Here is a 22,207-nt window from a genome sequence, read left to right as displayed (position 1 = left end):
CCTGGGTCAATGAATTCACGGTGTTCTTATTTCAATTTCCAGGAGTGTAGAATCTGCTATAATATAAGCATGTGTGTGTTGTTTTATATGATGCCTCTTTGTGTTATTTTAAATCTTAATGTGGTAGTTGTTATGGACTGAAATTAATTTCAAGTTCAATTTTTGTAAGCAATATCTAGAAATAAAAACATTTTGTATTTGACCGCTGGAAAGTCAGTCGTCTCCTGAAACATTATGCGAAACCACCATCAGCTGTATAATGCCTGCAACTTTTCTCACCCAACCTACCCCTACAAATTCCAGGCCACCTTCCATTCTACAAGAGTTAACAGTCCCGACACTTTCTATTGACCCACCACGACACCCAGAGGATTTATTTCGTCATGCACCCACCTCAGAAGACAGAATCGTAACCACAGTCCTATGAGATAAGTCATATCTTTCACCTAATTGCACTGTCAGCCTGTTCTGCATCTCATGTTAATGCCACACGTACATAATACCAGAATCACTTCCTGTTTACTGTCTATCATCTAGATACCCTCGTGTAATCAAAATCTTATCCCACCCCACAAAGCATCCTGTATCCTGCTGGAATAACTCACCACCATAAGCAGAGACACAGTCTATTACATTCCCAAACCTCGCAGTACATACCAACCCACAGTTTGAGCCCCGTCCCCAGTCCGCTCTCTGTCATTCGGTTCGATTCCATCAGAGTTTCTTTCCTGGAGTTGGTAATTGAGTCACTGAAGACGATAACCAATTGCACCACAGAAGCCAGAACGCCAAAACGGTCAGCAGCACTGTAAAGACATTTCCATTATCATCGTAGACATCAATCGCCTCACGAAGAGCATACGTTTTAATTGACGAAAGCTGCACATTCTTATCTACCTCTTTTATTTTTACATTTATAGTTACTTTCATCAGTACCTGTACAGCTGAAGAGTAGATACTGAAATGCTGGCAAAAAGAAATTATATAACGAGAAAGAAAAATAAATGAGCCGTAGCGAGATGGCATCAGTGTTATTTTGTTCATGTATCGTTGAGATCGATTGTGGTTGAGCTAAGCTATCTTTGCTTTTTGCGTGTCTTATCTTCCGGGTTGCGGGCGAAGGGATTGGGTTGTTAGTCTTCGACGGGTAACCCTCGAGATCTCGTGACATTCGCTGGGAGACGAGTGTCAACGGCTGCCGAACGAGCGTGATGACATATATTGTGGCGTGAAATTGGTCGGGCGTTTTGGCAACATGTGCAGCTTGGAGATAAAAGTTCTGTGACTTCGCTCAGAACCAAATTTGAAGTGAAACGGTGGAGCTGTGGAACCCGCTCCTTCGTATTGTGTACGTGATATGAAGGAAGTGGTCGTAGTTGTATTTTGTTGACCCATTCAAAGTCATTTAAATTTCATTATTATGGTGAGACTTTCATAGTCGAACTTTAAAATGGTGTGGAAGAGTTCAGTTGGCCCAATTAAATGGTGGCCGTTATTTGAAAGTTTTCTCAGAGGTTTTAATAGTGCTCTGTATTTCATTTAATCTAATGATTTTATGCTGGCGTTTCCAAAGTCTGCACTCTATTAATACAGTTGTCCATGTGTAAAATGCTTAAGGTCAAAGTTGCGAATTTGTCAGAAGTGTAACGTGTTCCTTTACACGCTTACCCATATATCGAGTCAAAGGTTCTGCCGAGTGTTTCTATGTTTCAGAGTTATTGGAATGTCTTTTCGCTCAAAAACCTTTGATTGTGGCAGCGCCTTGGCGGGGAGTGAAATGTCATCTGGCAGTGTTTAAGAACCTGGCCACTACCGGGAGTTGTTCACATACCGCCTTCCAAAGTTTAGTATTTATTTTCTTTCCGCCAAGGTGGGTTAAGCTGGTGGATATATAAATGTATATTGTATGTAACCTGTTCTTATACCAACCTGTTTCCTTAAATATTAGCGACTGGCAACTGGCTAAACTTTAAACTGCATAGAATCTGCTGAGTTCCTTGCGCAGCTCTTTCTAGTACTCTTTTATTAACACGTCTGAGCGCGTGAGCATTCATTCTGAAAGATCAGTGTTTCTGCTGTAGTTTTTGTGTAAGTGGTTCTATCATGTTATTTGACTGGATCTTAGCTTGGCACTAATGTTGAAGTGTCATTAAGTGGGAGATTGAATTTTTGAGGTTTGTCAGTAATTCTGTTTTCTTAATAAGGGAAAATATAGCGAGTGGTATTAGTGTCCGGCAACGTTAAGTTTGTAATTGACCTTTTGACAAGTGCTTCTTTAACGGATTGGAGTAGGAAGTTTATAAGGGTATTTTAGTGAAGAATGTTAAGTGTGGCCATCTTAATGTAATGTAATGGTTTTGAGGAGTTTGATGAAGTGCCTATGTGAAATAATTGATAACTGCTATGCTTAAGATATCTATAAATACCTGGCACATTAAGTTTTCTGTAAGTTTCTCTTAAGGGACTGTTTATTTGAGTACTGATTACGTTGGGTTTCTAACTGTATTTACAAAGCTTTATCTAGTGGCTCGTCCACAATTTGTAATTGTCAAATTCCTTAAAAGGCGTAATGTCTATAAACTGTCTTAATTATAAATTGTGACTACCAACCATGATTCCATCCCGCTTCCTCTTTTTATGGTATCTAAGATATGGTAGGTAAGTGTGGTACAAAAAGGGAACCACGTACCAATAAAATCGTTCAGCACAATAACAAAATGCTTCGGAACGTTAACAAGTATGGGCCTACACTGGCCGTCGTTCGAATTGTAATATGATGGTATAGAATGGTAATTATGCAAGCCTTTATCATACTATACGTATACAGGGTGTTACAAAAAGGTACGGCCAAACTTTCAGGAAACATTCCTCACACACAAAGAAAGAAAATATGTTATGTGGACATGTGTCCGGAAAGGTTTACTTTCCATGTTAAAGCTCATGTTATTACGTCTCTTCAAATCACATTAATCATGGAATGGAAACACGCAGCAACAGAACGTACCAACGTGACTTAAAACACTTCGTTACAGGAAATGTTCAAAATGTCCTACCTTAGCGAGGATACATGCATCCACCCTCCGTCGCATGGAATCTCTGATGCGCTGATGCAGCCCTGGGGAATGGCGTATTGTATCACAGCCGTCCACAATACGAGCACGAAGAGTCTCTACATTTGGTACCGAGGTTGCATAGACAAGAGCTTTCAAATGCCCCCATAAATGAAAGTCAAGAGGGTTGAAGTCAGAGAGCGTGGAGGCCATGGAATTGGTCCGCCTCTACCAATCCATCGGTCACCGAATCTGTTGTTGAGAAGCGTACGAACACTTCGACTGAAATGTGCGGGAGCTCCATCGTGCATGAACCACATGTTGTGTCGTACTTGTAAAGGCACATGTTCTAGCAGCACAGGTAGAGTATCCCGTATGAAATCATGATAACGTGCTCCATTGAGCGTAGGTGGAAGAACATACTGACGAAACTAAAATGAACTCTTACATGGAAATTAAGCGTTTCCGGACACATGTCCACATAACATCTTTTCTTTATTTGTGTGTGAGGAATGTTTCCTGAAAGTTTGGCCGTACCTTTTTGTAACACCCTGTATATCAATACAATGCCCAGGGTAGTCTGGGACTGATAACTTATTGATGAGTTTAGCGATTATATCAAATGACACAAAAGTGTGAATACTTTCAGAAGTATTTTCTGTAGAACATACTTTCCTTGTTTTTCCATCCACTGGCGTAGCTGCCGAGTGACTTCAGCATCACTTGAGCAGGGATCACAGCTCAGTAGCATGTTGTCGCCCAGGTCTATGGTCATTACTGAGTCATCAGCTCTGAGGAACTGGAGTCCCAGTGGTGATCGTGCATTCCCCACCAAGGTTAGATGACCCGCTCGAACCTGCGAGAAACATCGAAAAGGACCTGGTAATAAAAGCAGACCTTGGAAAACTTTGTTCTCTTTTTTTTTTTTAATTCGTTGTGTTGATGAATTGGTTTCACTATAAAATATGTCTGACATGGACTTCAAAAGGTGACATACATTGCGAGGTCCCATCGATAGTGTCAGTTTCTACAACAACAAACACTTGATCATTTTATGACTTTTGTTTCGTCAAAAATATCTGTCATACCTTTTGAACTTCACTTCTGCCAATTTTAGGCTCCTGTCATCGCAAGAATGACTACCCATTCGTTCTGCTCAGTTTATGTACAGGGGAGACCGGGGCACGCTTACCCAAGGGGCACCGTTTACGTAGAGCACTTTCCAGGGGAACAATTCTTGCTAGAGCGCCATCAACAGAAGGAAGTTAGTATTGCCATCTATTAAGGGCTCTACAAATTTCACAGTGTCTTAGCGAGAAGAACTTATTTGTGTTTTTGTGCAAGGTGAATAAATTTTTTTACTCAAATATCTAATCTTCTAGGGAGCAAACATTTTAGAATTAAGAACTGAGCTTACTCTACCTAACAAGGTGCATTTGTATAATTGGAAAGCCTTTTGCGGTACTACTTTGGTTTTGAAGCTAATTCACTGTGATGGGGTTCGTTTATTCAGCTCAGTATGGGCACATTTATACACTATTCTGCAGTGTTATCCCAGCTGATACCCGAGTCAACGAAATATGACAACAGAAGCTGGAAACTCAAACTCAAAAAATTAAGGCACAGGAGATAAAAGGTAAAAACAGCTAAAAAAAGCTATTTTAGCCTAATGAATCTCAGAGGTAATTTCTATGACAGCAAAGCCTGACACGGGCAAGAAATTGCTATAAGCAAGAGCAAAGAAAAATTGAATTGGCCTACTTCTGACATCATTAGCGTTCTGCTCAAATGCAGGTTTACACACTGTAAATTTATATGCTCTCCTGTCGTCTGCCATCTTCGTCATATCTGCGTAATTTCCGCTTCCGCTTATGTCATCATCACCCTGTATCTCTTCCTTGCTCTGTCTCCTTCCACAAACTAGGCACTGCAAAGCGTCTATTAGTAAGCACTCCCATCTCAACGAGTGTCCCATCCAATTGTTCTGCCCTTCTCTTATTACCTGCCGCAGTCTGATCAAGAGGATGAAAGCTATTTTTGTCTTTACTGCTTGATACAACCAGCCAAAAAGAAGTGAAGAATTGGTCGAATGCCTTAGATGTAAAAGGTAGCCACAGGAAACACTATTTTTTTTTTGCTTGCATAATTGCAACTCGGACAATGATTATGAATTGACCTTTAATTAACACCCAAATTTCTTTGTAGGCCATATTATGCCTCCTTGTGGAAGTTCATTATGGTGAATAAACCCACAATTAACATTCAAATTTCAACAAAAATTTGTTTACTGATAGTAACATTTTTGTATTTTACATCTTAATTGGTGTAAGCAAGTCTGTGTTTTCGTTTATTTCCAATAACAGACATTTTGAATATTTGAGCACTACGTTTTGTTTATATAATACTGTGTCTTATGATAGGCCTAGACGTATCCCCTATCCAACTGCGGGACAAGTTTTTACACTCGACTTGAATCTGCATAAAATTATTCTTCAGTCTTAAATATACCGTAGAGTTAGAAATATATGTACCAATCTATACTTTAATAACCATTTTATAAAACTAAACAAGATAAATGTTATTAAAAATTTAAAAGTTCTGAAAGAAATCCGGCTAAACGTGCCCCAGCCTCCCCTATGAATTACGGTGCAAGTGAGTGCACTCTGACCTAAGTTAACATTCGTACATATTTCCTGATGGAAATCCAACGTGGCAGCAATTTTGTGAGAGAGCACACTGGCAAGCGCGTGGAAATTTTCACTTTTAGACGTACGATGGTGGTGAGAGCATCCCCCGAATAATCATTTTACCGGTACAGAGTTGCTCCAGGAACACTCCTCTGAGTTTAAACACTTCCACTGGCCATCAAACGCCCCCGACATGAACGTTATTGAGCATATCTGGGATGCCTTGCAACGTTCTGTTCAGAAGAGATCTGCATCCTCTCGTACTCTTATGGATTTATGGACAGTCCTGCAGGATTCATGGTGTCAGTTCCCTCCATTGCTACTTCAGACATTAGTCTAATCCATGCCACGTCGTGTTGCGGCACTTCTGCGTGCTCGCGGGGGCCCTACACGATGTTAGGCAGGTGTGCCAGTTTGTTTGGCTCTTCAGTTTTTGCACATATGTGTGTGGTGCTAGGACTGTAATGGCATATATTTGTGTTTTACCTGAGGACAGCGTACTGAACGACATTATTTCACTATTTATTTCATTTGCAGAATATAATTATGTCTGTTATGAGTAGCATGTTTTTACTTTGATTGGTACCTCCAAGTAAACATACAAAAGCAACCCATTACTGTTTCGTTTACCCTGGGTTTAAGACAGGTGCTGAAGTGTGAATGAGTGAGGACAAAATGGATATAGTGAGATATTTAGTATACTTTATGGCACACTTACAAGCGCACAGGAAACATCAGGTAGTAAATTATATGAGTTATTTGCAAGAAGACTGTTAGTCGCAGACAAAACACAACTCGCATCCCTAAGTGGGTACATATTAAGGTACCAATTATCAAAATATCTGTACCTATACCTCTAACACACAATTTCTTATGTATGATATTGGAGGCTCCAAGATACCGTTCTCTAGGAAGGCTGCAATGCCTGAAGTTTGTAGCGAAATGAAGAGCACCTGCTGAAGACCGACCATTTGGACAGGCAGTTGACCCTGAATCTAAGCCATGTTGTATGTTAGGCTGGTTACCTTCCAAGATTCGATTCGGTTGTAGGAGGCGTCGATGTATGACGCGTTTCCCGGTCCCAGCAGCCTGAGGTGGAGCAGCGCGTTGTGGGAGACGTTGAGCAGCCGCAGCTGGTGGGACAGCCACAGGCCGTCGGCGTTGGTGAGCTCGTTGTGGGACACGTCGAGCACCTGCAGCTGCTGCAGCGGCACCAGCATCTGCGGACTCAGCGTCTGCAGCGTGTTGTGTGACACCTGCATGCCAAGCAGAGAGACTTCGTCATTTCCTGTGCCACTCTGCACAACAGTTGCGGGTAAAGCAGGTAGAACACTGGGGAAGTGCAATCAGTCCACAAAGGAGACTGTTTACTAATCAGTCATGTAACCAGTTCTAGAATATTGCTCAAGTGTGTGGGACACGTACGAAATAGGACTAATAGGGGATATTGAACTTATACAGAGAAGGGCAGCACGATTGGTCGCATCATGAATGGAAGCATGAAATGGTCGAATGGTTTGATCCGTGGGAGAGTGTCACAGAGATACTGGAGGAACTGAACTGAAAGACTTCTGAACTATCCAGAGAAAGTCTATAAACAGTTTCAAGAACCGGCTTTAAATAGACTACAAACCCCTATGTATAGCTCATAAAGGGATCGTGAGTATAAGATTGGAATAATTACTGCACGCGCAGAGGCATTCAAACATTTATTCTTTCCGTGCTGGTACAATGGGACGTACCCGCTGCCATGCACCCCACCGTATTTTGCAGAGTATAGATGTAGATGCAGATGTAGACGTGCTCTGAACAACTCGGTAAATACGTTGGAGATTTTATCGATTGTTAAATTTCGTGTAAAAGGTGAAATGAATTTAATGTGCAGTACATTACAAGATAGACGTCTCACTGACACACTGACACACAGAAATTAGACAGCAATAATAACATAAATAATTTAACTTGCAAATATGAAACATCTACAGATCTGAAAAGAATAAGGAAACTGAAAGTTTATGTAAGTGGCAAAGGTTTTTTTACATTGGAGGTAATAGAGAGAACATTTTATATGACAATATTTAAGTAAATCTACAGAACATAACCAATTTCATGAGGCAGTAGTGTAACCGTATGTGAAACGAATAGCAGGAAGCAATCGCATACAAAATATATAAAACGAAAATTTCAACCGAAACTAGTGAACTTATTACTTATATCTAATTGCAGCCCAGAGACAGAATACAGAATGATACATAAATAGCATAAGAACAGCAGGAGAAAACAGGAGCACAGTAGAAGCTGTCTCCGATCTAAGACAGATTGTGGAGGAATCCATAGAGTTTAATAACCCTGTCTGTTTGTATTTCATTGAATTGTCGAATGCTTTTGATAGATGTATTTCATTGACTAATTCATACAGTATAGCAGGTGTTAAGACTATTAATATAGAACTGAAAGAATTAGAAAGGAAGATATAATTCAAACTTTAATCGACAAAGGAGCGCCAATGGGTTCAGTGAAAATTGTAGAGATATACTTGAACGTACATGTAATAATACGAGAATTAAAACATACGAACGATTGACAGAGAATAAAAGATGTAAATAAATGGATGAAGATAAGGAATATAAATTTTAAGGACCATGTGGAAAGGATGGACCACACAACTTTCATTGAAATTCGTTAATATAGACGACCCCATGGTAAACGACTGCCAGGATGAACACAAAAGAGATGGGTGACAGATGATCCAGTACGCCCACCTAATGAGGCTGACTAACAGGGGAAACCCTAGTCAACAAAAGAAGAAGAAGAAGAGGTGTACTCCCAATCCATCGACAATGCGTAAACGTTATGAGAGCGTGTGACTTGATGCAATCCGAATGGATGCCGGGGTATTTGAAAGAGCGCGTGATTCGCTGCTAATAAGGGCTGAACATGTTTCAGGAATTGTGGTAACCACATGAAGCACTGCGTATGGTGTCTACTCCACGTAACAGACAAAGGAATGGGACAACAGATTGGCCCAACAGGTGTTGGTATACACTGGTATATGCTGCGAACTACAATTAAAGGATGATAAATTTAAACCTTGTAATTGTCTCCTATTCGTACGCATGAGTTTGAAATATGGCTCAGAGATGCCTACCCAACTTCCCTTTTTAATGGTGCAAAAGCGCGCGCCCTACGACGTTACCATGGCGCTCGACGATATTTCGAACAGCACAGTGTCGACACGTACGAGGAAAGGCCTGAGCTCAGAAGTGCATGTGAGGTGTAATGTGGATTAATGATGTCACACTGGCACCAAATTTTGCCGTAATTTTTCCCAACGTCCTTGTGGAAGTTTCACACCGTGTAAAGGTTGTCACACCCGTTCTTTCGACGGGTTGGCTGTGGAGGTCTGAATCGCAAGGCCCAGCATTGAAATCACACGATTTTCTTACGGGTGGCCGGTAAAAATATCTCTTACACACTACGCGGATGAGCCTGAGACAACTCATGAAGAAGGACATTGCTTTAAGACAGCAATCCTCTTCACTTGTCCTGAACTGCCCCACGTAGTCCATTTTGTCGAATCACCTGATGCACTCGCTGAGCAAGATCATCGGCTGACACTAGCTTCCTTCCCGGACCACCTGCGTCATGGCTATCTCAACGTCTTGCATTAATGTTTCTGCCGCACTTTGCTGGCTTGCATGACAGCTACTGAGCCGTGTCGGCTCGTTTTCCGAGCTGTTATATTTTTGCTTACTGGTGTAGTCAGTTTTGTTGACGCTTCGGTCTTCTTGTAGTTAGCTCTTTTGTTAGAGTGAGTTGGAAGGTTGTTGACGGACGGTGGGGTGGAGAGAGGAAAGCAGGCGACGAACGGTGGGCGTCCGAATACGGGGCCTGAAAGCGTTTGCTCTTCCAAGTGGGCGGCTATTTGTACAGGGCCGGGTTGGTATGGAACGTTGGGCTCTACGCTTTTGTATCCGACTTACTATGTGGATTTGGGATTTACCGCCTGCTGATGTGGGACGTCGTGATCACGTTGATTTTCTCTGGTACCTGCCCGCCCTACCTCATCTTTGGGTAAGGTACTTCTGTTTACGGACTTCGGCACGTAACTCCGCTGCTGAACTTGCTCCCTTTGGGCTGCTTTACCCGCTGTCCTCCGTTGTTCCGTACTCAAGCTACTACATTCACCCCTCCCCCCACCCTATTTTCTGTGTGAACTCTCTTTATTTGTGTGTACTTAAATAGTGTTTCCCTTTATTGCAATCTGTTCAGCGTATCAGTGATCTTTGCCATTATTGCTTGGGTGTGAAATTAATTTCCTGCGATATGTTCTAGGGCATCACAATTATTAGTGACCACTGATATCGAATACCGAGCCTGACCCTTAAGGTGGATATTCCCGTTTGTCCGACATGTGTACGAATTGTAACATCGGATACGGTCGTGGTCGTGGTCGTGGTAAGCAAGCGCCAGCTGCGTTCTCTGTACTCACGTTGCAAGGTCTTGGCGAGATCCAGCACTTCTCTTTAAAGAAGGAAATTATTGTTTACTGCTGTATGTTTCTTTCCTGCTGTGATCTCGTGCTTAGGTATTAACGCTCAGGCATTTATTGCTACTTCTTGTCAACAGCTGGCTGCATGAAATTAACTGTTATGTTTGATCATTATTGTCAAACGACTAACCGGTAAATCTCCTTTGTTTTAATTATACGTCATTGTAATAGATTTCTGTCGGTGTCTGGGGCGAGGTTTGCGTTTGGTATTCTTGTGTCAGACTTTCAGAAGTTACATATGTTTGATGCTTAGTCTTCTATGAATTATACGTCCGTTAGTTTGCCCTCGGCTTCCCGAGCTGTTCGTAGCGTTGGAGCCATTGGCCCCGGTGTATTATCCTCTACCCGCCGAATCACCGGACGTGGCTTGTCCACGTCGGCTGTGTACGTGTGTACGGCGCGATGTTCCGCCTCCTGTTTTGTGGTAGCCACTGAGACACCGCGGCCTCCTCGGTTGCTACGACACCTCCCTATAAATTAAATCCCTAATCTCTGTGGCATTCGGACTCAAATCAAAGTGTCCGCTACCCTAAGCCATACTAGCTAAGCCTTGCCTCCGCAAGCCCGAACATGTCTTGTTATTTCTGCTCTAAAATTTCAATTCTTTAATTGTGGATTGCAGAACCCGTGAATTTTAAAATCGTTGTTACCTTTTTGTTCCAAGACTGCTAGTGCCCCAAGGGCCCTGCAAATCATTTAATCGTAATCGTGAACCTGTAAATTGTAAAATATTGTTGCCTTTCCTGTCTGTAAAACTACTTATGGCAAAGAGACTCTCCAGACTGGTAAAATGTTGAATATGTAGGTCTCAAAAACTTTCGTTACTGTTCCTGTCTGAGAAAGTTCTACAGCCTAAGGCACTTCAGATTGTCAAATACTTTACTTGTAAAATTTTGAATAATGTTATCTTCCTGTTTGAAAGGTTCCTAATGTCAAAGAGTTCCATTCGTTTTTTGAAGTGCTGAACCCGTAATTTTATTTTCAAAGTAAAGAATTTAAAATAAAAAATTCTGTTTCTAAAATGCTAGCTACAGAAGCGCCCTCAAGTTATTTTAATCGTAATCCTGAACTCGTAAAATTTTTACTAAATAAGGGCCACCTTCCTTGTTTGAAGTTAACTGTCTAATGTGTGGTTCTCAAATTGATATGGTAATGCTGTTTCTGTAATTATAGAGAAGCCACATTTCCCTGTTAGAAATTTTACAAGTGCCTAAATGGCTCTCGAGCTGTATTTCTGTTGATGTTTAACTTATTTTGAAAAAAAATTGCAACTGGTAAAGGGGTATTTAAACCGCCTTGGATAACTTATGTTAACTTGCCTTAAACTTCCTGTTCTGTTAGAGTTACTTTATTGTAATTTTGGTGTATCTGGTTTGTCGCCCTGAAAGTTACTATTGATTTGTATGTTATTGATGTTTTAAGTATATCTTGTTAAATAAAGGGTTGCTAACTATTGTGAAGCAACAAGTGGCTTTCCGTAAACTCAGCCTGCACCTTCCTCCCGGCCGTTAAGCTGTTGTCGTATCCTGGGACGTCGACTGAGGTCTCAGTTATGTTACGTGGGCTGCATGACATTAGGCGGAACGCCTCAGCAGGAAGGAAACAAATGGCAGCACGCACTTCACAATTCGCGGGAGACTCTACTGCTCTAGTCATCTTCACGTGTTCACCGTGCGCTCAGAACTGAGAAGAACGATGTGGCCCGATCGGCGGGTGGGCACACTAGAGACACTGCGCAACACATCTGCGCAATGCATCATTCGATAGTCACTGTGGTTTTAATTTCGAGACTGATCGGACCTTGACGAAAGAATATCGCCCTTATGCAAACATTAAAATATATGGAATTTCGTGTACCTTTCAGAAAGGCGAAATATTAAGGAACAAATCATTTCTGGTGGTTGGATGGAATGGCGTCCCTCAACAAGCAAGCCAGCGACACCTTACTGCTACACACTTCTTGCTCCCAACAACACAAAAATCGGGACAGTTTGGTGAACAATGTGGAAAACCCAGCACAGTGCTGCAGCTCGTCGGACCTGTGATTACCTGCAGGACTTGTAGCTTGGGCGGCAGCTTGTCAGGCAGCACCTGCAGCTGGTTGTGGGAGAGGGACAGCAGCTGCAGCCCAGCTGGCAGGCCCTGGGGCAACCGCTGCAGCCTGTTGTGGGACGCATCCAGCGTCTCCAGACCAGCGGGTAGCGGCTCCGGCAGCGTCTGCAATGGAAGGAGCAGAATGTTGGCGTTATGTGAGGCCATTCTGGTTCTACATCATATACATCACTGTACAGTGAAAGTCGTTTTATTCTGTATAAGTGTCTTTCGTGCACTGTGAGTAAATCGGAACAGAAGAGAATCGAAGCCTTCGAGATGCGATGCTACAGAAGAATGTTGAAAATTAGATGGACTGTTGAGGTAAGGAATCGTTCTCCGCAGTATCTAGATGCAATAAGGTTAACTGTGATTCAATATGTTAACATTCATTTCCTATTAAGATTGAATACTATTATCATGCAGTAAAATCTGATTAAATAACATAAATGATGTAAGGTCTTAGATAACATGTCTACATGTTAAATCTGTTTATTTGGACACACCAGTACACAGATATCAAAAGAGTACGGAAAAATATTCCTGTCGACACATGCGGAATACGTACCTAAAATTATGCCCTCTGTTTTTGAAGCGTCCTGTACAATGAAAGCACCTATAAAAATTTCCTGCAAATTCCAGCAAACTATGATTACATGCTGAAAGCATTTGTTTCGTTTAACCCATAAGACTTAACGAAGCATCCAAGCCAGTCCAAGGATACACAAAACCTTATCAGAACTGAACCATGAATTTTAATTGTTCTTTATTGTTCTAAAGCAAACATCTTCAAAAGTGATATTTTTACGCACTTCCCAATAAATTTGTATTTGTACATTCCTCATAAAACTGAATATAGGGTTATATAACTGTAACTTCAATAAGAAGTCAATGAAAATAGCATCTGAACACATGTAAATAAAACTTGGGATAAATTCGAGATCAAACATACCAATGTAGAATAATTATACTGTAAGTTCCATTTTTGTGGCGTGTTGCATCTTCTGTATGTATTCTGTTGCACACTCTCAGCTTCTGGTATTGGATTGGCGCAGGTAACGTATGTGACTGACCTTGTGTTCGCATATTGGATAGAACTCACATTGCTTTCAAAGTAAACTAATTCCATGTAGATGGAAAGCTTTCTTTCTTTTTGTGAGCAGAGAAAATACTTTATGGTCTTCTGACTATATTATTAAGAAATTTTGTGGAATCGAAAAGATAATTTATTTCGGATGTCTCCATATTAGGGAGGATACTTAATAAAGATATTTCATAAGAGCTTAAGTAACATGTTTCAGACGTAAATGTAACTTAGGGTCTACCCGAAGTAAGTGTTTTAGAACCATTTCTTTTCTTAATATGTATAAACGTCCTAGTGAAAAACGTTGAAGGGTCTACAAAGCTTTTCTTGGATGATGCTGTTGTATACAGAGGAGCCGCGACACTATAAAATCGTAGCGAAACGCAGGAATACCGACAGAGGATCGACACTTGGGTAGGGATTCGCAGTTGATCCTCGTCATAAACGAATATAACGTACACTGACGGAAAAGAATCACAATACCAAAAACTAATTAATTTAGAGTAATGAAATTACGGGAAAACATTTGTCTAGGTAACATATTACAGAGGTTAACATTGCAAGATCACAGGTTAATGCAAGCGAGAGATAATTCATTGAAAATGTAAAATTCTGGCACATTAACTACCCGTGTAACTGTCAGAATGTTGACTGCAGGCAGGTAAAGTGCATGCATTGTGTTGTACAGTGGATGAGGCTGTAGTTGTCGTCCGATGATGTCCCATATGTGCAAGACCGGAGACAGATCCGTGACCGAGCAGGCCAAGGCAACATGTCGACACACTGTAGAACATGTTGGGTTAAAACAGCGGTATGTAGGCAAGAGTTACCCGGTTGGGAAACAACCCCAGGAATACTGCTGATACATGGCAGCGCAACAGGTCGAATTACCAGATTGACGTACAATTTCGCAATGAGGGTGCGCGGGATAAATACGAGAGTTCTCCTGCTGCCATGCAAAATCGCACCCTAGACAGTAACTTCAGGTGTAGGTAGGTCCAGTATGTCTTGCAAGAAAACAGGTTGGGTGCAGCTCCTTAACTGCTGTCCTTCTAACCAACGCACGGCCGTCTCTGGCACCGAGGCAGAAACAGCTTTCATCAGAAAACACAACAGACCCCCACCCTGCCCTCTAATGAGCCCTCGCTTGACACTACTGAAGTCGCAAATGGTGGGGGTTTTGGGTCAGTGGAAAGCACGCTACAGGGCGTCTGGCTCGGAGCTGTCCTTGAAGTAACTGATTAGTAGTAGATTAAAACTGTGTGCCGGGCCGAGACTCGAACTCGGGACCTGCAGGAGAGCTTCTGTAAAGTTTGGAAGGTAGGTGACGAGGTACTGGCAGAAGTAAAGGTGTGAGGACGGGGCGTGAGTCGTGATTGGGTAGCTCAGTTGGTAGAGCAGTTGACCGCGAAAGGCAAAGATCCCGAGTTCGAGTCTCGGCCGGGCACACAGTTTTAATCTGCCAGGAAGTTTCATATCAGCGCACACTCCGCTGCAGAGTGAAAATCTCATTCTGATTGGTAGTAGTTTATTGTGTAACTATGGTACCAGCTGTTGCTCAGATTGCTGTTGCAGATGCAGTGCGACCCGCCAGAGGCATACACTAAACACAATGGTCTCCCCTCCCGATAATGCCACGTGGGCATCCGGTGCCAGATCTTCTTCTGACCATACATTCTCATGGCCACCGCTGCCAGCAATCGTGTACAGTGGCTACATTCTAACCAAGTCTTTCTGCAGTATCGCAGAAGGAACATCCAGCTTCTCGTAGCCCTATTGCACGACCTCGTTCAAATTCAGTGAGCTGTGGGTAATGGCGTCTTCGACGTCTTACAGCCATTTTTGACTAACATCAACTTGTAAAACCGAAAATGCAAATAAAATACTTATTGCGGTACCCAAAATTTTTCGCCGTTTTATATACGTTGATAATTTGTATTGTACGAGGGCTATCCACAAAGTACATTACGTTTTGGAATTAAAAATAAATAAAGTATTGGAATTTTTTTTTTATTATATGCAGATGAAAGCCACACTTAAATACTACTTTTCTACATAGTTGCCATTTAAATTAAGGCACTTAACGTAGCGATGGACGAGCTTGGAAATTCCTTCGTCGTAAAATTCGGCCGCCTGCGCCTTCAACCACGTGGCGACTGTCTTTTGGGACAGAAAAGGTGTGATTTTTGTGGATTTCCTGGAAAGAGGCACTACAATAAACTGTCAAAGGTATTGCCAAACTCTGCACAACCTCAGAAGAGCAATACAAAACAAGCGCATGGGAAAGTTGGGCTCCAAGATCTTGCTGATTCACGACAACGACCGGGCCCACACGGCAAATGCCACTCGTGAAGTTCTCGAATCTTTCAAGTGGGAGTTGTTTCCTCATCCGCCGTACAGTCCCGACCTGGCACCGAGCGACTTCGACTTATTCCCAGCAATGAAGAAATGGTTGGCTATGCAGCGTTTTGATGACGACGCACAGCTTCAAGAAGAGGTAACCACGTGGTTGAAGGCGCAGGCGGCCGAATTTTACGACAAAGGAATTTCCAAGCTCGTCCATCGCTACGATAAGTGCCTTAATTTAAATGGCAACTATGTGGAAAAGTAGTATTTAAGTGTGGCTTTCATCTGTATATAATTTAAAAAAATTCCAATACTTTATTTATTTTTAATTCCAAAACGTAATGTACTTTGTGGATAGCCCTCGTACTTCTAATTCTGAATCTGTAAGCTTTATTACAGAAACAATAGTTAATATGTAATGGATGTTATAGTGTATTTATTTCTGACTATATAATTGATTGTAATTATAATATAAATATTGTAAATTGCTGGGAAACAGCAATGACGAAATGGCAGTAGGTGTGCCGTTGTTCATCTTTGCGTATGGAGAGTCTGTCCCACTACGAGCAGAGAGGAAGCAGAGCAGCTTGAGTCATGAAAGAGTTCGGAAGTGTTTGTTGGCCGCGCCCGCAGACGCGGTGTGCAGCTATGATCGCGCCAGTGTTGACGCATCTAATTCGTTAACCGCCGAGTACCGAGAGCACGGTAGGGGTGGACAGGCGGAGGAAGCTGCAGTTATAACTGTTGCCTGTCCTGTAACTAGCCGTGGCTCTGGACACGACTCGTGGTTCTCAACGAGCAGCAGCAACAGCAGCAGTTCAACATTGTCGTCGGCCGCATTCTTCATCGTCCGCACTGCTACTGTTAACTGACAGAGTATTGCTAATACTGTACAAGCATTACCCAGTGACATTTCCTTCACAAATTATAAAAAATTTCTTGAATAACAACATACAATGGCTAAAACTTGTAAGGAACCTGTGTTGTCGTTGTCCTCAGACATTCTTACCAATCAGCGTCCATTTCCTTTCCATGCAATCACCGAGTGTCGTAAAAATATGAAAACTGATTAACTATTTACTGCCGGTTTTTTTTTATAACGATCAGTTTCAGTCTTCGCTTTCTACCTCAGTAACTGCATAACAGAGACTTACCTAATTTACAGTTTTGAGTAATAACTTCATTCATTTAAAGTAACGTAAAATTTCACTGGTGAAACTAATAACTGGAGATACAGCACAAATTAAGAACGCGCAATTTCATTTATTTTGTACTTAGCTTAGTGAGTGACTTTTACTGGCTTGGTAAGAACTTTATTGCTCTTATGTTAAAAGTAAATTCAGTTACTCGTTCCTTCAAAGTAAATTCAGTTCAGTCTCTCAATGTTTAAAAGTTAATTTCTTGTCCTTTTTCAAATTTTTCATTACGTTACTCTGAGGCAACTGAAAGTTATTTTTTTACGTAACGAAATTTCAGTTACAGCCAGTCATATATTTAACCAGTAACCTCATTTAATTTTGCTTTCAAAGTTTAGTATTTCAGGTTAAGTAACTGCCAACTCAGTGCTTTCTGATTCACTTATTTTGTCATGAACTCTTGTGTTGTGGGAAAGCGTGACATCCTTCTATTGCCACGCCAGTGATTATTTGCTTAATTTTCTTTGCAATTCCCTTTATTAAGATTCTGGAGATTCAATGCCTTAGTGGGCTGGCGACCGTTTCATTATCTCCTTTTTGCTAATCAGTATTTTTTGTGTTATCTGTATTTTTGCATTAAAAATATTAAGTGGTCACTTTTCCCTGTGTGTGGTTCGTGAGAGATTGCACTATATTCCAACAATTCCAAAATTATTTTTAGTGTTTACGTTAGCTTTACAATAGATTCTTCCTTCAGAAGAGTCTGTTGTATACTTTCCTCCAACTAACAGCCTTACTCATTGTAAAATTTCACTAGGCATACGCCATCACGGTCACTAATATCGCAATCCAGTAGGCCGATTAGGAAGGGGGAGGTTACAACTCAGTACGTCCAACGGTAACTAGCGCTCACGACCATTACAGCGTGTATTTAAAGCATGACTGATTTGCATCCTGGTCGTGGCGCTTCTAGCGCAACTCTCATGATGCGACTGATAAAATCTGACTAGATATCATATTTTGGATATAGAAACACGCATACCAACTTTGGTTTATGTCGCACAACTCCTTCTTGGTACACTGCGGCTGAAAAGGGAGAAAGGCCTCTTATTGTATGATTACGCGATTGCAGAACAATCACTGGAATCAGTCATATACTTTAAACACCCAGGGGTACGTTCAAGGAGCGACTTAAAGTCAAATGGTCACATAAAACTAATCACAATTAAGATAGAATCCAGGCAGATTTATTGAGAGAATCCTTAGGAAATGTAGTCCATCCACGAAGGTAGTTAACAAAATCTTCATTCAATCAATGGATGGATATTACTCATCAGTCTCGGATCCATACTAGACTGGACTGATTGAGGAAACTGATAAAATCCAAAAAAGGGCAGAGCGTTTCATCAGACCATCATTTAATACACGCTGTTGCATCACAAAAATCCTCATCTAATTCCACTGGCATACGCATTGTATACCAGAGTGGGGTTTATTGTCAAACTTTCGAGAGCGGACTTTTTAGAAGAGTCAACCTACGCTGTCCTCCTCCTAGATATATTCGTCAAAAAGACCATGAAAGTAAAATTATGGACATTCAGTCTCAGACGGAGAAAAAAATGGTTCAAATGGCTCTGAGCACTATGGGACTTAACATCTGTGGTCATCAGTCCCCTAGAACTTAGAACTACTTAAACCTAACTAACCTAAGGACATCACACACATCCATGCCCGAGGCAGGATTCGAACCTGCGACCGTAGCGGTCGCGCGGTTCCAGTCTGTAGCGTCTAGAACCGCGAGACCACCGCGGCCGGCTCAGACGGAGATTTACCAAAGATCGTTCTTCCCGGAGACCATTCGTGACTGAAACGGAGAAGTGGGAAATGATATACGAAGTACCCTCCGCCACACACCATAAGGTGGCTTGCTAAACATAAATGTAAGCGTAGATGTTTGTAGACAGGCGCCGAAGTGGATGCAGCAACCCGGTGTTTTTTTGCAGGACGTAATGTAAGTAGTGTTGGCCACAGTGGGCAGTCCAGTCAGCGGCTCCACCCAGGTCTGAAACGGAGAGTGAAGGGGGCGACCTGTTACCAGAGAGGAAGCTGTTTACCCTCTGAGAACAGCAAAAGAAAGATAAAATGTTGCAATGGACATTACTACGCATTTCTAAGCTAAACGTAATTCACTCTGCAGACAACCATGTAGGTGGAGCAACCACAGCTAAGAGTATCCATCTTGGGTACTAATAACCGTTTCAGCTCTATTTAGTCCTTTATTACTGAATCACAACCCGTTTCGTGACACTTAAAGCCACATGTTCAGGTGAACATATGATTAAAACATTAGACCAGAAAAACTCGGAATATTTTTACCCAACATTTGTTGTCCGTCAAAAGCTTTTAATCTATGACATTACCTCTTTCAGCGGTGATTGTTTCGACGGACAACGAAAGTTGGGAAAAATATTTACAGCTTTTCTGCTCTGATGTTTTAATCATATGTTCACCTGACGATGTGGCTTTTAGTGCCAGGAAACCGGCTGTGATTCAGTAATAAAGGACTAAATATAGGTGAAGCTGTTATTAATACCCAAGATGATAATTCACTCTGTGGCCAATATGTGGTATATGTTCCCACTGGACTTTTAAATTTTTTGCTCCATAAAAAGCGTAATAAGTCAACAAAATTTATTATTTCTTCTGGTATCCAGGATAGTTTTGAGTAAACTGGAACAAATTACCTCTGAGATGATGTAGGTGTATATGTGTGAGAGTAATTTTGTGGCTTAGCGTAAAATATATAATCAGTTAATCTCGTACTCGCACTCTCTCATTTTTATCTCACCTGAACATTGACAATCAGGCTTAAACAATAAAAACTGAAAAGTGATAACTGTTTAAAAACTTTGGAACATTGCTACAATAACAGAATAACTGATATAACAGAAGTTCAAGAACATATGTCTGGTCGATCACTTCGAAGAAAACTGGTTCCTACCCTGTACATCCGCTTCATAAATGTCTGTGCGTTCCGCTTCAGAGTTCCTGCACCATTGCCGTATTTTGCTGTCACGCGTTATATTAAATGTTATGTGGGCTCCATAAAATGAGGCGGAACCCCTCAACATGAAGAAATCAAATGACTGCAGGCTCTACACGTGTGGCGGAACTCTCTATAGTTCTAGACATATTTACATGCTCACTGTGCATTCAGAACTGAAAAGTGCGATTTCAATCGATCAGCGGACATACTAAAGACGCTTGACACATGTCTGCCAAAATCTTTAGAGGATTTTTCACTGTGGTTTTAATTTTGTGACTAGTTGGACCTAGGAAAATAAATAGGCCTCATAAAAACGTGGCCATTGTTAACATGTTAAGAATTCGTCGCATAGGACGAGTGCTGCCACTCATACTACGGTGACACAGTAATGTGTTCAGGCCATAAGCCTATGTAGACCCAACTTATCCCTTGAAGAGGAAAAACGCTCATGTTTGCCGGCCGGGGTGACCGAGCGGTTCTAGGCGTTACAGTCTGGAACCGCGCGGCCGGTATGGTCGTAGGTTCGAATCCTGCATCGGTCATGGATGTGTGTGATCTCCTTATGTTAGTTAGGTTTAAGTAGTTCTAAGTTCTAGGGGACTGATGACCTCAGGTGTTAAGTCTCGCAGTGCTCAGAGCCATTTGAACCTTTTTTTTTTTGAGTGTGCATGCAGTGGGAGGCGAGCGGACATTGTCCGTATGTAATATATTTTATTTGTGTTCATATTGTACGTGGTGTTCCATTTGTCTGATGACCGCACGCACGTCGCACTAGATGGTGGGCAGTAAGCACTACGGTGCCCAGTAAATCAGATGCTGTGTCGCCCGTCTAGTACCGCAGAAAATTTGAGATATATGCAAATGAATTTTGTACTCATCCACGTCATGCAAAGGGATGCTAGAACTGGCCACTATTGTTGTCCACGCATTTATGATCTACTCAAGAAATTATTCATCTCACGATGTAATTCTCTTTGGGAAATTAACTGACTCGCGGATACTATCCATGAGCTCCTGTAAAGTATACGGATTTGTTGTTACAGTTTATCCTTTACTGCTCCTCGCAGGTAGAAATCACACGGGGTTAAACTGGGGCTTTGAGTGGGACGTATATTGTTTTAATATCTCTATCATGGAACACATCACGAATTTAGTGCAAAGAAAGACTGGACGTATGAGCCTCTGCCAAATCCTGTTGAAGAAACGCGAAGCTTCGTTCACTTTCAATTAGTTCATGAAAAAGCTGTTGTAAAATGTTCTGCACATATCTTTCACTGTTAACAGTGTAATTTAAAAACTTTGGACCTATCATTCTGTCACCATTCACTGCGCACCACATTTCTATTTTCTGATCATGAAGCGGTTCCTCACGAAGCTGAATAGGTCTGTCGTCGCTCCATTGTCGACAGTTTTGGGAATAAACATACCCACCGCGTAAATGGAACCAAGCATCGTCTGAAAACAGTATGAGGTAAGGATTCATTTCATCGTCATGCACTTGTTTCAAAACTCGTTCGAAGATCCTACACTTGTGCACCGTATCATCAGCTTTAAGTTCTTGCACTTCTGCTACTTTATAGGGCCTTAGACCAACTAACTGAACAGCTCTTGGGAGAGAGGTGCAAGGAAGTTGCGTTTGCTGTGAAAGACGTCTAATAGATTTTTAGGGAATTTTCCTGGTGGCGGTATGCAGTGTCATTGAGATGAGGTTCGCCGGCCGCGGTGGTCTCGCGGTTCTAGGCGCTCAGTCCGGAACCGCGCGACTGCTACGGTCGCAGGTTCGAATCCTGCCTCGGGCATGGATGTGTTTGATGTCCCTAGGTTAAGTAGGTTTAAGTAGTTCTAAGTTCTAGGGGACTGATGACCACAAATGTTAAGTCCCATAGTGCTCAGAGCAATTTGAACCATTTTTTTTTTTTTTAGATGAGGTTCTGTGAACACTGTACACAGACACTCGGCGTTGCCGCGCGGTCTGAGGTGCCTTGTCACGGTCCGTGTGGCTCCCCCCGTAGGAGGGTCGAGTCCTCTCTTCGGCACGGGTGTGTATGTTTTCCTTAGCGTAAGTTAGATTAAGCAGTGCGTAAGTTTAGGGATCGATGACTCAGCAGTTTGGTCCCATAAGATATTACCACAAATTTCCAAATTTTTCCAAAAGTAACTATCAAATGCTATTTTTTTATTTTTGCTTTCTGTGGTTGCCGAGTAAGGCGAGCTA

At 41.8% G+C, this 22,207-nt stretch overlaps 1 protein-coding gene across 2 annotated transcripts in view; it reads right to left on the bottom strand.

Annotated features, from left to right (window-relative positions):
* Positions 1-22,207, bottom strand: part of LOC126183320 (toll-like receptor 2) — a 132,169-nt gene that overhangs the window by 55,226 nt on the left and 54,736 nt on the right. For both annotated transcript variants that reach the window (XM_049925181.1, XM_049925190.1), the window contains 3 exons: positions 12,339-12,506; positions 6,763-6,993; positions 3,722-3,906 (listed from right to left, as the gene is read on the bottom strand). In XM_049925181.1, coding sequence (XP_049781138.1) covers positions 3,722-3,906; positions 6,763-6,993; positions 12,339-12,506 — 584 coding nt within the window. The remainder of the gene's footprint in view (positions 1-3,721; positions 3,907-6,762; positions 6,994-12,338; positions 12,507-22,207) is intronic.

The sequence above is a fragment of the Schistocerca cancellata genome, chromosome 1 (assembly GCF_023864275.1).
Source record: "Schistocerca cancellata isolate TAMUIC-IGC-003103 chromosome 1, iqSchCanc2.1, whole genome shotgun sequence".
Taxonomy (NCBI): Eukaryota; Metazoa; Arthropoda; class Insecta; order Orthoptera; family Acrididae; genus Schistocerca; species Schistocerca cancellata.
Note: the sequence above shows the minus strand (reverse complement) of the source record. Positions and strands in the feature narration are given on the sequence as shown.